Source organism: Canis aureus, chromosome 5 (genome assembly GCF_053574225.1).
Source record: "Canis aureus isolate CA01 chromosome 5, VMU_Caureus_v.1.0, whole genome shotgun sequence".
NCBI classification, from domain to species: Eukaryota; Metazoa; Chordata; class Mammalia; order Carnivora; family Canidae; genus Canis; species Canis aureus.
In genome coordinates this window covers 59,354,058-59,366,602 of record NC_135615.1, presented here as the reverse complement: position 1 = coordinate 59,366,602, position 12,545 = coordinate 59,354,058, and the positions used below count along the sequence as shown (strand labels likewise).

The window sequence follows — 12,545 nt, the reverse complement described above, 5'->3', positions numbered from 1 at the left end:
CCCGAACTGGCAGAGAAGAGACCTGCAGTTTCTGTTCCCAGAGAGAGGGATGGATGTCTGGGGGAGGGAGGAGGAAGAAGCAGAGGCAGGTTTGGTTCCTGTTCTATGCCCTTTGGTACCTTTGGGATTCTGTACTGTGTACCTGTTATCTTCTCAAACAGTCATTTTTTCTGGGGCTTTCTCTGGCTCCCACCTGGGCATCTCCTCTACAGCCTCATTCTCCTCTTCATAAGCTGGAGCTGCCTCTGAGTCCTGTGGGCTGGCGCCACCATCCTGATGCTCATCCTCCTCCCAGTGGGGGTCAACCTCTTCTAGGACGAGATCGGGCTCCTCTTGGCCTCCAGGGAGGATGCAGACTGCAGGGGACACAGGGCACAGGGGAGAGTGGGCTTGGGCCTCTGAGTCCCAGGACCACATGGGGGGCCTTGGACTTCACCAGCCATGAGCCAGCTCCCAGCCAAGCAGCAGAAAGAGCACCATCATCTGGGAAACTTCAGCAACCAGACCAGGGCTGAAGCCCATGATCATTCATTCACCCAGTCTCCTTCTAGTCGTCTTCCCCTTCTTTTTCCTCCTGAGATAGAGCTTTGATAGCAGTTAGCCTTTGTGTCCCCTTGGGCCACCTTCTTGGAGGCTTATGCAAAAGCAGAACCATAGCATCACAGGTGATATGAAAGATCCAGGCTTGGGGTCCGCTTTGGCATGTGCAGATGCAGGGTGGCCTAGACTGTCCCCAGGGATGCAGAGAGAGCTTGCCCCCCACCCCGCCCCGCCTATTCTCTAGACGCCACCCACTGATGACAGCATACTACATGCTCCTAACCTCAGCACCCGCTTCCAGGAGTCTTTCCCTCCTGGGCCTAGAGACTCTGACGGGATTGACCTCCTGGTAGAGGTGATCCCACCTTCAGATAGGAATCAGTTGTTTTCACTATTTTTTCCATGTACCCAGGTCCCTGACACTGCAAACAGTGTGGGGCAGAAGGAGGATAAGGGAATCCCATCAGGAACCCCCAACAAGCAAGAGAAAGGGGAAAAGGGGAGACGTTGCCTGACTCTCAGGTGTTCCCTCAAAGCTCTGGCATCCTGATGGCCCTTCAGCCAAGCATGAATTACTAAGTGACTTTATTTTTTTAAAGATTTTTATTTATTTATTTGACAGAGAGATTGAGCACAAGGAGGGGGGAGCTGCAGAGGGGAGAAGGAGAAGCAGGCTCCCCACTGAGCAGGGAGCCCAACGTGGGGCTCGATCCCAGGACCCTGGGATCATGACCTGAGCCAAAGGCAGATGCCCAACTGACTGAGCCACCCAGGTACCCTAACAATGACTTTATTTATTTATTTATTTATTTATTTATTTATTTATTTATTTATTTGAGATTTTATTTATTTATTTGACTGAAAGAGAGAAAGCACAAGCAGGGGGAGCAGCAAGCAGAGGGAGAGGGAGAAGCAGGCTCCCCACTGAGCAGGGAGCCTGACACGGGGTTTAGTCTCAGGACCCCGGGATCATGACCAAAGCCAAAAGCAGATGATCAACTGACTGAGCCACCCAGGCTCCCCTAACAGTGACTGTAAATGGGAGTTCGCTCCAAGTCTTGTTCTGTGACTTTGGAAATTATTGTTCATGGTGCAGAAAAGTAATACTAATAATAATATAATGGCAGTCGCATTTATTGAGCACTTCCAATGTGCCTGACCTAGTGATATACATGAATTAATTCAATGATCCTCACACCAACCTTTGAGGTGGGAATAATTGTTACCCCCCATTTTATTTTCCCTCTTTTATGTTATTCCCCATTTTACAGATGAGCAAACTGAGACTCAGGTTAACACCTTCTTGTACAGGGTGCTTCCCATGTCCCAGGCTCGGGGCTGTCTGCTTTCTGGGAGCTGCCCCTTCCTGCTCCCCCTCCTGGCTCCCGAGTACAGACATCATCCTGCCTCTCAGAGAGAGGATAAGCCTGCTCCTGGGGAAGTTCCCTACAGGCATCCTGAACTAGCTAGGCTTCCACGCAGTCCTGGCTCCTCAGCCCCACAAACAGCCCTGGGGTCTAACCAGGGAGGCTCTTCCAAGCGTGGCTCTAATCCAGTGGTGGGTCGCATCATAAACATCATTCTCGACCAACGTCCAGTCATGGTGTAGCATCTCTCCCCTGAGCAGCCACTTGGGGTGCAAGTCCCCACCTGACATAGCAAGGGGCATCCTGCTATGTCACGGAACAACCTCTGGCCCATGAGCTCATTAACTTTCATAGCAACTCTACATGGGGAGAACATTGCTCTCACCATTTGATAAACCACAGAGCCAGCTCCGAGAGGTTGAGTGACGTGTCTAAGGCCACACAGGATGTCGGAGGCATTGCCTGACATTGCCTGACCTGACAGGTCTCCTTGACTGCCAATTCCCTAGTGTGCTATCCCAGGCGATGAACATGTCCCATGAGTGTCTCCCTGGCATGGGTGGCCTCTCTGTAATGGGCACTGGGTGAGCCCAGCGTTTGGTGTCCTAAAGAGTCGATGCCATCTTTGTTTATGTCCTTGCTTTCTTTTTCAGTATTCTTTAGTGAGTAAACATTTTGCAAGCTTTTCCTCCTTCGATTGCTGTGCCAGTCTTGTGAGCCATGCCCTATATTGTCCCCATGTTACAGCCAAAGATTCTGTGGCTCTGAGAAGAGGATGGTGGCCAAGGTACCAGGTGGGCAGGGCCCAGGCATGGGGTACTTGGCCACACTGACCCAGGGGTGCGGTTCTGAGACCCTCTCTGTAGGCATCCGATTCTCAGCTCTGCTGGCTTTTCCAGGGCCCCATCCCTGGGTGGCACATGGGGCCACTGAAGCACTGCGGGTGCTCAAGCTCACACGGACACCCCTGGTGCCATGTGGGGCTGAAACTCGGCTCCTGGAGTCCCTCACTGGCATACCACCTCCTGGCCAGCAGCCTCTCTGCCAGCCTAGGATGGCCCTTAGGGCAACTGAATGGGCTGCCTCCAGCAGAGAAGGTCATCAGGTGAATCTGGGGAGGGAGCTCCTATTTCCAGGATCAGCAAACAAGGAGGCTAAGGGCGTGGATTCTAGGCCAAGGTCCCCACCAGACCCTGGGTTTCTGGCAAAGCCCAAGCTCAGGCACATCCTCTCTGGCACAGTTGGGTCCTAGATGCTTTGGATGTGGCCCAAAGTTCAAGAACCTTTGCTTCAATTGCTTTCTCTGCCTCCAATGCTTGCTCAGTCTCAGAGTCATCTTTGTGAAGTCACTCCTCTGCTCAATCACTTTCGGTGGCTCTCCATTGCTAAAGTCTAGTCTCCTAAAATCAGGCCCCAGCTTTTCTGGTTTTATTTTCTACATCAGGAACTCGGGTTTCAGTGAAGTACCCACCACTCTCCCTCTCTCACCTCTAGGCATTTGCTCACTTTATTCCCTCTCCCAGGCTGCCCTTCACTTGCCGCCAGTTTGGGACCTCAGGGGCCTCAAAGTCAAAGACCTATGTAGCCAGGGAGATGGTTTATGTGGGTGAAGGGGAGCATGTTACCTGCCTTCAGGGGGCAGCTGTTGCTCACACTGTCCTCACAAGCACTGTGTGGATATTCCTAGTTTTTGAGAGAAGCCAGACTTTTCCTGTGCAATGTCCCCTCATCTTTAGATATTGGCAACTAATTCTAATGTTTAAAATCATTCCTTGCCCCAAACACAGACATCTGTGGACCAGCTGGAGCCCAGGGCAACTGGTTCAGGATCCCTGGCAAACTCCTCCTTCCTGCTGCCCCCAGACCACAGGCCACCTTAACCTACCCATCCTTCAAACCTAAGTACCCAGATTAACTTCCTCTGAAGTAAAGATATCATGCAATCACAGCTTTGATGTGCTAATTTATGGTTTTTAATGTCACTGAAGGCATGTGTTGCTGTCCATTGCTGGGCCCTAACTCTTCAAGGGAAAGAACACAGCCAAACCTAAGGGGATCCTCTTCTGGGAAAAAATGCATCCTGTGAGGGCACCAACTGTGTGCCGGACCCCATGCTGAAGGCTGTGCAGGCCAGCTCTGGAAGAGAGTCCTCCATGGGCTTTCCTGCAGCCTTCTGTTGGGAAGTTTTCCTGCTGTCTAGCCTGAGTCCCACAGGCTGCCCTCGGCTGCCCTTCTTGCTTCCATGGAAAGGGGCAGTTCTGGGATTGGTTCCCCTCGCCCTGCCTGGGAGCGTGCAGAGTGGCAGGGGTGTCACTGTTGGAGGAGGGTGCCAGGTGGACAGCCACTCCTTCCCCTCCCCTGCAGGTCTTCAGGGCACCCTTCTTTCCTTCCATCCGACCATCCGTTTGTCCATCCGTGCTCTCCCAGGATCCCTTCTCTCTTGTTTCAGAGGCCTCCTGCTGTCGCCATGCCTGAAACAAGACGGAAGGGTGGGTGGCTGGGTGGGCAGGCGGAAGGAATGAATGAGCAGGTGTGTGAGGAGTGAATGGGCAGGGAGACTGGAAGCAGAGCCAGCAGCACGGGAGGGAACTCATCCCCCCACCTGTGGGTCACCCTGCTAAGTGGGTTGAACAGTTTAGTGTCCCCCTAAAACATATACTCAGTTCTAATCCCTGTGACCTGTGAATGTGACCTCATTTAGAAATAGTCTTTGCAGGGACACCTGAGCGGCTCAGTGGTTGAGTGTCTGCCCTCGGCTCAGGGCTGATACCACGGTCCTGGGATTGAGTCCCACATCGGGGTCCCCACAGGAAGCCTGCTTCTCCCTCTGCCTGTGTCTCTGCCTCTCTCTGTGTGTCTCTCACGAATAATAAAATCTGGAAGGAAGGAAGGAAGGAAGGAAGGAAGGAAGGAAGGAAGGAAGGAAGGAAGGAAGAAGGAAAGAAGAAAGAAAAGAAAGAAAGAAAGAAAGAAAGAAAGAAAGAAAGAAAGAAAGAAAGAAAGAAAGAAATAAAAAGAAAGAAAGAGAGAGAGAGAGAGAGAAAGAAAGAAAGAAAGAAAGAAAGAAAGAAAGAAAGAAAGAAAGAAAGAAAGAAAGAAAAGAAAGGTCTCTGTAGGTGTCATCAGTTAAGGATCTCAAGGTGAACTCATCCTGGTTTTAGGATGGGCCTTATATCCATGACTGGTGTCTTTACAAGAGAAAGGAGAGGAGATTGGGACACAGAGGAAGAGGCAGAGGTTGGAGGCCAGCCGGAAGCCTATCGGACTCCAAGGAGTGCCAGCAGCCACCAGAAGCCCCGAGAGAGGTGTGGGATGGTTTCCCCCTCAGAGCACCAGGAGGAGCCAACCCCACAACACTTCAAGGCAGAGTTCTGGATCGTGAGCTGTGAGGCAGTACATTCCTGCTGTCTGAAGGCGCCCGGTTTGTGGTTCTTTGCCTCAGCAGCCCTGGGGAGCTAACACACCCGGTGCCTGGGCCTGGTGCCCTGCGCCCACCCACGACCCGCACACTCCCGGCTTGTGCCCGGCTACAGCTGGCTGAGCACCCTGCCTCCTTCCAGAGGAGCAGAGAAGAGGAGGAGAGGGGGCCAGGGGCTCCGTTTTCAGAGCTCCCCAGGGCCCCTGTTCCAAGGCCCCTGCTCCAGGGTCTCTGCTCCAGGGAACGTTGTCTGTTCCTTCAATCTTGACAACTGCCGCCAGGCCAAGGGGATGCTAGTCGTCGCTCTGTGACAACTCACTCGGTGACCTTGGGCACATCTCTGTGCCTCTGCCCACCCCAACAGCCATACAGGGTCACTGCTCTACACAGGGACTCCACGAGACTGAGCAAGCCCTGCTCTGAGGCCTGCCCTCACAGCATCATCACCCCTCTACAAACCCCACCTCTTCCCACAGCCACTCTGCCAGACAACCCCACGCCGCAGCTGGCTGGCCCGTCTGTGCTCCAGGCTGTGGTGGCCAGCCTCACCCTTGCAGTGCTCGTAAAGACCACTATCAGCCTCGTGGAGCTACGGATGACAGCCTCTGGACACCTGAGGCCCATGGTCTGAGGGCCTGTGTCCAGGGTCAGGAGGGCCACTGCCCACAGGCCCTGAGCTCTGCTTTGCTCACCTCTAGTACTTTTCACAGCCAGTACATAGCAAGCCCTCTGTGACCTTTACGAATGAAGAAATGCCCTATAACCACATGTCTCTCAAACTGAGGCCATGACATGAAAGGAGGAGCAGATTTTGGACCCGAGCTGTCCCCTCCTGCCCTTAGTACGTCCCCCAATACTTGTGCGGGGCTGGGATAAAAGGCAGCACACACCTCCCCCCCCCACCATCTTTTGACGAGGGGAACCCTCCTGGCTCAAGAGAGCTGGAGTTTATGGGAGCTAGTTCCCCCAGGAGACCCCATGCCTCTCCGCTTACCCCTTAACCAGGGACTCTGCTTAGCCAAACACCCTGGCCCAGGGGAGTAGTGGAGAGCTCTCTGTAGGTGTTCCCCCCAACTTGGATAGAAACTGGAAGGCAAGCCAGCGCCCCCCCACCCCACCCCCCACCTCCAGCTCCTTGGAGGGGCCTCCAGCCACCATCTGGCTCGGGCCAGGCTCTGACTACGTGGCCAGGCTGACTTGAGGGGAAGCTTGCAGGACCTGGGCTCTCTCAGGGCCTGGCCTAGTGCCCTCAGGCCAAGCAACTGCACTGGAGATGCACATGAAAACCCACCAAGGAGGCACTTACTGGTCTGCACGTCACAGGTCACAGGGGAGTCAGGCTCCTGCATGGGGAGAAAGGGGAAAAATGCTGTGTCTCCTCATCAGCCCCCCTGTCTCCACTGCCCCTCCCAGCACATGCAGGAGCTTGAGGGTTTTCCTCATCCCCAAGGAGGACACGCGGAAGACCCAGTTGCTCCTGGCTCCTCTCTGGCCTGCTTCTCCCCTCCTGTCTCAGGGCCTGCAGGCTCTCTCCTCCCTGGATCATCACCGGCTCCCTCCTCAGCTCCTTTGCCCAGGTGGGGCCACCTGCCTGAGATGCCTGCCTACCTCCCCTGCTCCCAGCCTTCCCTGGGGGGTTGTCTCCAAGCTCTATCTGCCAGGGAGTCCTCTCCCCCTCCAGCACCACACCTTCCCTGGCCCCAGCCCCGTCCCCAGGGGCCCCTCCTGTCTGTGAGGAGGACATGTTGTTCCTGCTACCAGGCCTCTCTCCCCTCCTCTCGGAAAAGTCCAAAGCTGCATTTCCTCTGCTGCCGGCAGAGGCCCTATGGACTCAGAGCTTGAGGGCTCGGCCTGCAGGGAAGGGTGCCTCCCCCACCTGACGTTTCTTGTCCACCTCCTATTGCAGCCAGGACTGGGACCCAGGCCTCCTGCCTCCCAGCTCCAGCTGCTGTCAAGATACACAATTGTTCCCAAGAGAGGGGCCAGGTACCAGGTTTTTTTTTATTTTAATTTTTTTTTTTTTAATTTATTTACTTATGATAGTCAGAGAGAGAGAGAGAGAGAGAGAGAGGCAGAGACACAGGCAGAGGGAGAAGCAGGCTCCATGCACCGGGAGCCTGATATGGGATTCGATCCCGGGTCTCCAGGATCGCGCCCTGGGCCAAAGGCAGGCGCCAAACCACTGCGCCACCCAGGGATCCCTATTTTAATTTTTTTAACATTTTTTTAATTTTAATTTTTTAAAAAGATTTCATGTATTTATTTAGAGAGAGAACATGCACAAGCAAGGGGAGGGGCAGCAGGAAAGGGAGAATCTGAAGCAGACTCCCTGCTGAGCATAGAGCCCCAAGTGGGCCTTGATCCCATGCCCCTGACATCATGACCCACCTGAGCTGAAATCAAGAGTCAGACGATTAACCAACTGAGCCACCCAGGCACCCCTAGGTGCCAGGTTCTTGGAGAAGGAGAGGAAAAGGTGACAGAGGCCTTGCTCCCCCACCCACCCATCCTAGGTTCTCAGAAATGCACACACAGCCCTCTGCTTTCCTGCAAGCCCCACTCCTTTCTAGAACATTCCAGGCTTCTCTTGTTTCTGGGCCTTTGCATATGCTGATCCTTTGCCTAAAGGGCTCTCCCTACACTGGCCCCCTTCATTTACCCACCCCCATTCTACTTCTCCCTCAGGTCTCTGGCTTGAAAGCCACCTCCATCAGGAAGCCTTCCTTCATGCTCCTGGAAACTCTCCTCCTCTTCACCCCACGTCTTCTCTGCTCCCCCCATGGAAGCACCTCCCCCACAGACTGTGACCTCCTGGTTAGCAAGGCTGGGCCAGCCCCTTTCAGCCCTGTGGCCAAGGTGCCTCAGAGAGTGCACATGGAATGAGTGTGATCTGAGAAGATGGGCTGCATGGGGTGGGCTGCATGGGGTGGGCTCCTGCTCCAGGTTCCCTTCTTCCTTCTGTGCCTTGCCCTCAGACTTTCCATCCCAAGACCCTTCCCACCACTACCTAGGCCCCATTCTCCCAGCCCAGAACAGACCTGCTCCCTGGCCTTCCCATGGAGCACCGGCTGCGGCAGGGCCATCTCCAGCCTGTGCAGGAGCCAAGCCATCAACCTGCAAGTGGAAGAAAACAGGCCATGTCCATGCAGCAGGGCCCCTGGGGAAACTGAGATCAGAGTTGGGTCCCTCCCAAGGCAGACAGCAAACTCACCAGAAGGCAGACCTGAACCCAGGTCTCTAGCCCCAAGGCCTGCTGCCCTCCTGCCTGGCCTCCCTAGGCCAGCCTCTGGGGACCTACTGCTCAGACCCCAGCAGCCCCCCGCCCCGCCCTGAGGGTGCATGCAGGCCTCTCCCACACTGCCAGCAACACCTAACCTGATTTCAAAAGCATGCATCCTTTGGCTCAGGAACTCCAGTTCCTTGGATTTACCCTACAGGTAATCCACACAAGCAAAATAAATGATGCTTGTACAAGGCCACCAATGGTAGCAAAAGAGTGGAAATAAACCTAATGGCCAGCAAATGGCCACAGAAAAGCGGTACGGCCATACAACGGGGCACTCTGCAGCTGTTGAAAGAATAAGTAAGCCAATGTACATAAAACCACCCTAAGATAGACTTTTTGGTAAAAAAAAAAAAAAAAAAAAAAGCAAAATGCGGAAAAGTATATAGATTTTGCTGTTGGCTGGTAGGTGTGTTTCTTTCAAGGAGAAGCAGACTCCCAAGCTTGTCTGTGCTTCCAGAAGGCGTGGAAGGATGATGGCTGATGTGGCTGACCTGGGAAGGGCCCTGGGGAGTCCCTTGAACATTTTCTCCCGGAGCGATATGATACTTTTAAATTTAAAAAAAAACTAGTTTTAAAAAAAAATAAAAAATAAAAAAACTAGTTTGGTGAAGTGTTGGACATTGGGCTGAGGCCAAGTACTGGTTCTGCCATGAAAGAGGAAGCAATTGGGGGGCTCACCTGGCAGGGTCACTGGGGAGCAGCAAGGAGGAAGCCTGAGGGCTGAGCTGGGGCTCTGAAGGCGGCTCCTCCTGGGGCTCCAAGGGGCCAGCAGTGGGCACGCAGGAGCTCTCTGGGGCCTGCAGCATGGGCTCTGTTTCCAGGGTGGGCCCAGGGGGCTCTAAGCAGCAAGGAGAGCACATCTAAAGATGACAAGACAGGGCTCCACGGGACCCCTCATGGGCACTGGGGACCAGATTTGAGGCACCAATATGATGGTATCAGGAGCCCCTTGGGCCCACTCCACTACCTGTCTCATCAGTCAGATGTGGAAGTGAGACCTGGGAAGTTCAAGGGACTTGTCCAAGACCTCACAGCCTGGACTGAGGCGGGGTTCTGAGGCCCGCCACTCCCTGCCAGCCCCGAGCCCCTCCGTACCCCAGCTGATGGCTAAGGGCTTCCCGCGGGTTCTCTCAGGCCCCGTTGCACCCCCAGCCCTGCCTGTGACCATGCTGGGCAGCCTTTCCCAGGTCCCCTCCCTGTACCTGTGTCCAAGGCAGCATCTGCAGGTTCATCTCTCTGGTCCTAGATCAGAAACAGGAAGTGGGGTCATATCAAAAACTACGTCTGAAACTTATGATGTACTGTATCTTGGCAAATTAAATTTAAATTTAAAAAAAGAAAAGGACGTGGGGTTGTGGAATAAAGCAAGCCCTGAGCATTCCCTCCCTTGGCCAGCCGTACCCAGGGCAGGCAGCAAGGGGCCCTCATCCTTCCCGATGAGCTCCCTTGCTGTTTTGCAGTCACACCTCCCCATGGAGAACCCGCCAGGAGGTTTTATGTAACCCGGGGGTGGGATAGCCAGCTGGGCCCTTCCTGGGGCCCCAGAAACCCTCCCAGGTGGTCATCTGCCCACTCCTCCTTTTCTTTGACTTACCTTGGAGGTTTTGGGAGGTTGAGGCAGAACTTTCTCCAGATTCTGCTCAAGCCACCTGAGCAGCCAGGGCCCAGACCTGCACAGGGGCCAGTGGTCAGTGGCACAGCCAGGTCACAGCGACCTTAACGTCTGCTGGAGTCCCAGCCCCCGGCCAGCCCTTCCTTGCCTCTAGCCTCATCTGCACAGTGGGGACCCTACATTGGCTACTCTGTAAGGTCAGGGGGGCAACTTTTGCCAGCCTCAAATTCTGACCTCTGGCTGGACCAGGCCCAGAACAACAGACCCAGCCTTGGCCACCCGGGCAGCAGGTGAGAACCAGGGGCTGCTTGGGAACCTGAATGCAGCATGGGGGGTTCCCCGTGCCTGGCACAGATAAGTCTGGCTCCACTGGCCTGGGAGAAGGGCAGTCATACGGGGCCCAATACTTAGAAGGGCTCATTTTTGGTTTCATGCTGTTGGCACAATCCTAAACTCAATCTTAAACTTAAATTTTTAAAAGATTTATTTATTTAAAAGCAGAAGAATGAGAGGAAGAGAGAGAATATCAAGCAAACTCTCTGCTGAGCACGGAGCCTGATGTGGGCCTCGATCTCACAACCCTGAGATCATGACCTGAGCCAAAACCAGGAGTCAGATGCTCAACCAACTCTACCACCCAAGTGCCCCAAACTCTTATTAATTTTTTAAAGGAGTCTTGCATTTTAATCTTGCACTGGGCCCCACAAATTACATAGCTGGTCCTGGGGAAAATGGCCCCCAGACCATGGCCTCCAGGCAGCTGCTCTCTCTTCAGGGAAGCTCCATGTTCCCAAGGGAACCCCTCTCTCAGGTATAACCCAAAAGAAAGCTAACAAGTCCCCTGGGGGCCTTCATCCTAAATTGCTTTACTGGTCTCATGAGTCAGCTCAGTGGCCCTGGGGACCCCTGACCTGGGCAGCCTCCAGGAGACAAAAAGAAATAGACAGTGAGCTGGAATAATGAGTGAATGAATGAATACATTCATTCATTCATCCCCTCTGTGCTGAGTCCTCCTTACGGTAGGCACTGTGTTGAATACCAGCAGTGATGAGACAAAAGCCTCTGCACTCAAGAATTCAACAGTCTAACAAGCGAATAAGGAAAGGAATGAATGAATGGGGTGAATAAAGATGAATGCATAACTCTGGGTTTCCAGCAGAGATTGCAAACTGGAGCATGCGGAAGAGATGAAAGGTGAGTCCAATACCACACGCTGAGGTGGTGGTGTACCTTGCTCCTGAACCCAAGACCCTCAGCTCTGGGCACACTGCTCCCCCCACCACACACACTACGCAGGAGGCTCAGGGGCTCCCAAACCAGTGCTCAGGGATGAGGACTCACCCGGTGTCCCCAGCAGCCTCACCAAGTCCATCTGAGAAGAAAGGAGGGTGGTGAGCATCAAGAGGCCTGCCCAGACCCCCTCCTCCCATCAGCTTCACTCAAACCCAGGCTGTAATCCAGGGCCAGTCACATAAGTGTCCCCCGCCTGTGGGCTCTCTGCAGTGGCAGGGCCCATCCCAAGTCCTGCGGTCCCATCCCTGCAAAGCTGGCCTCACCTGAGCTCCCAGTGCTGCATTGCCCAGACACCTGTGCTCCTGCCTGCCAGGACAGACAGACAGATGAGGACAGAGAACCCAGAGGCAGCGGCCTCCCACCCTGCCTCCCTCAGCTCCTGGCCTCAGAAGTACCTGAGCAGGGCCCTCCCCGCCAGCAGCGGTGCTCTGGGCCAGCCTGCTGCTGGGGACAGGCTGTGGGACCACCTTCTCCACGCTCTTCTTAAGCCATGTCAGCACCCAGTCGTTGGAACTGCTGAGGGACAGAGGTACCGACCCATCCTCAAGGTCCCCTGCCCCACCCCAGTCCCAGTGGCACTTCATTCACAGTGTCCTGATGAACTTGGCTTGAATCCCAATGTCTATCTCCTCACTGTGAGACTTCAGATTTGCCACCTCCCCCCTGAGTCTTATGTCCAGCTCTGGAAAATGGGGGACACCGACCCTTGGAGAGGTGTGCCATCCTGAGCCCATTCTCATTGGATGCTAGGCACAAAGCAGCCAAGTTCTGTCATCCTGCTTCCCCCTTAGCCTGGTCCCAGGGGGTCCCATCCTATCTATACTTGGCACACGTCCTGTGCTCTAGAAGGGCTGAGGGTTTCCTATGGGGTGTTTCCTTGTGGCTGAGGCTGGACGGTCTCAGTGTGAGGGTCACAGACACTGCCTGAGCCTCACCCCCCACAGGCATGCCCACTTGGATAAGTGCTAATGGTCTAAAATGAGCCAACTTTGAGTTATCATGCAATAGTCTGGATTTCTGGCTCTGTTA

General features: G+C 54.3%; 1 protein-coding gene across 1 annotated transcript in view; it reads right to left on the bottom strand.

The window, feature by feature from the left end:
* Positions 1-12,545, bottom strand: part of CNGB1 (cyclic nucleotide gated channel subunit beta 1) — a 69,263-nt gene that overhangs the window by 49,184 nt on the left and 7,534 nt on the right. The window contains exons 5-13 of the mRNA XM_077898282.1: positions 11,912-12,032; positions 11,780-11,822; positions 11,565-11,595; positions 10,206-10,281; positions 9,814-9,853; positions 9,290-9,449; positions 8,364-8,439; positions 6,632-6,668; positions 194-356 (exon numbers count right to left, since the gene is read on the bottom strand). Of these exons, the coding sequence (XP_077754408.1) occupies positions 194-356; positions 6,632-6,668; positions 8,364-8,439; positions 9,290-9,449; positions 9,814-9,853; positions 10,206-10,281; positions 11,565-11,595; positions 11,780-11,822; positions 11,912-12,032 (747 nt within the window). The remainder of the gene's footprint in view (positions 1-193; positions 357-6,631; positions 6,669-8,363; positions 8,440-9,289; positions 9,450-9,813; positions 9,854-10,205; positions 10,282-11,564; positions 11,596-11,779; positions 11,823-11,911; positions 12,033-12,545) is intronic.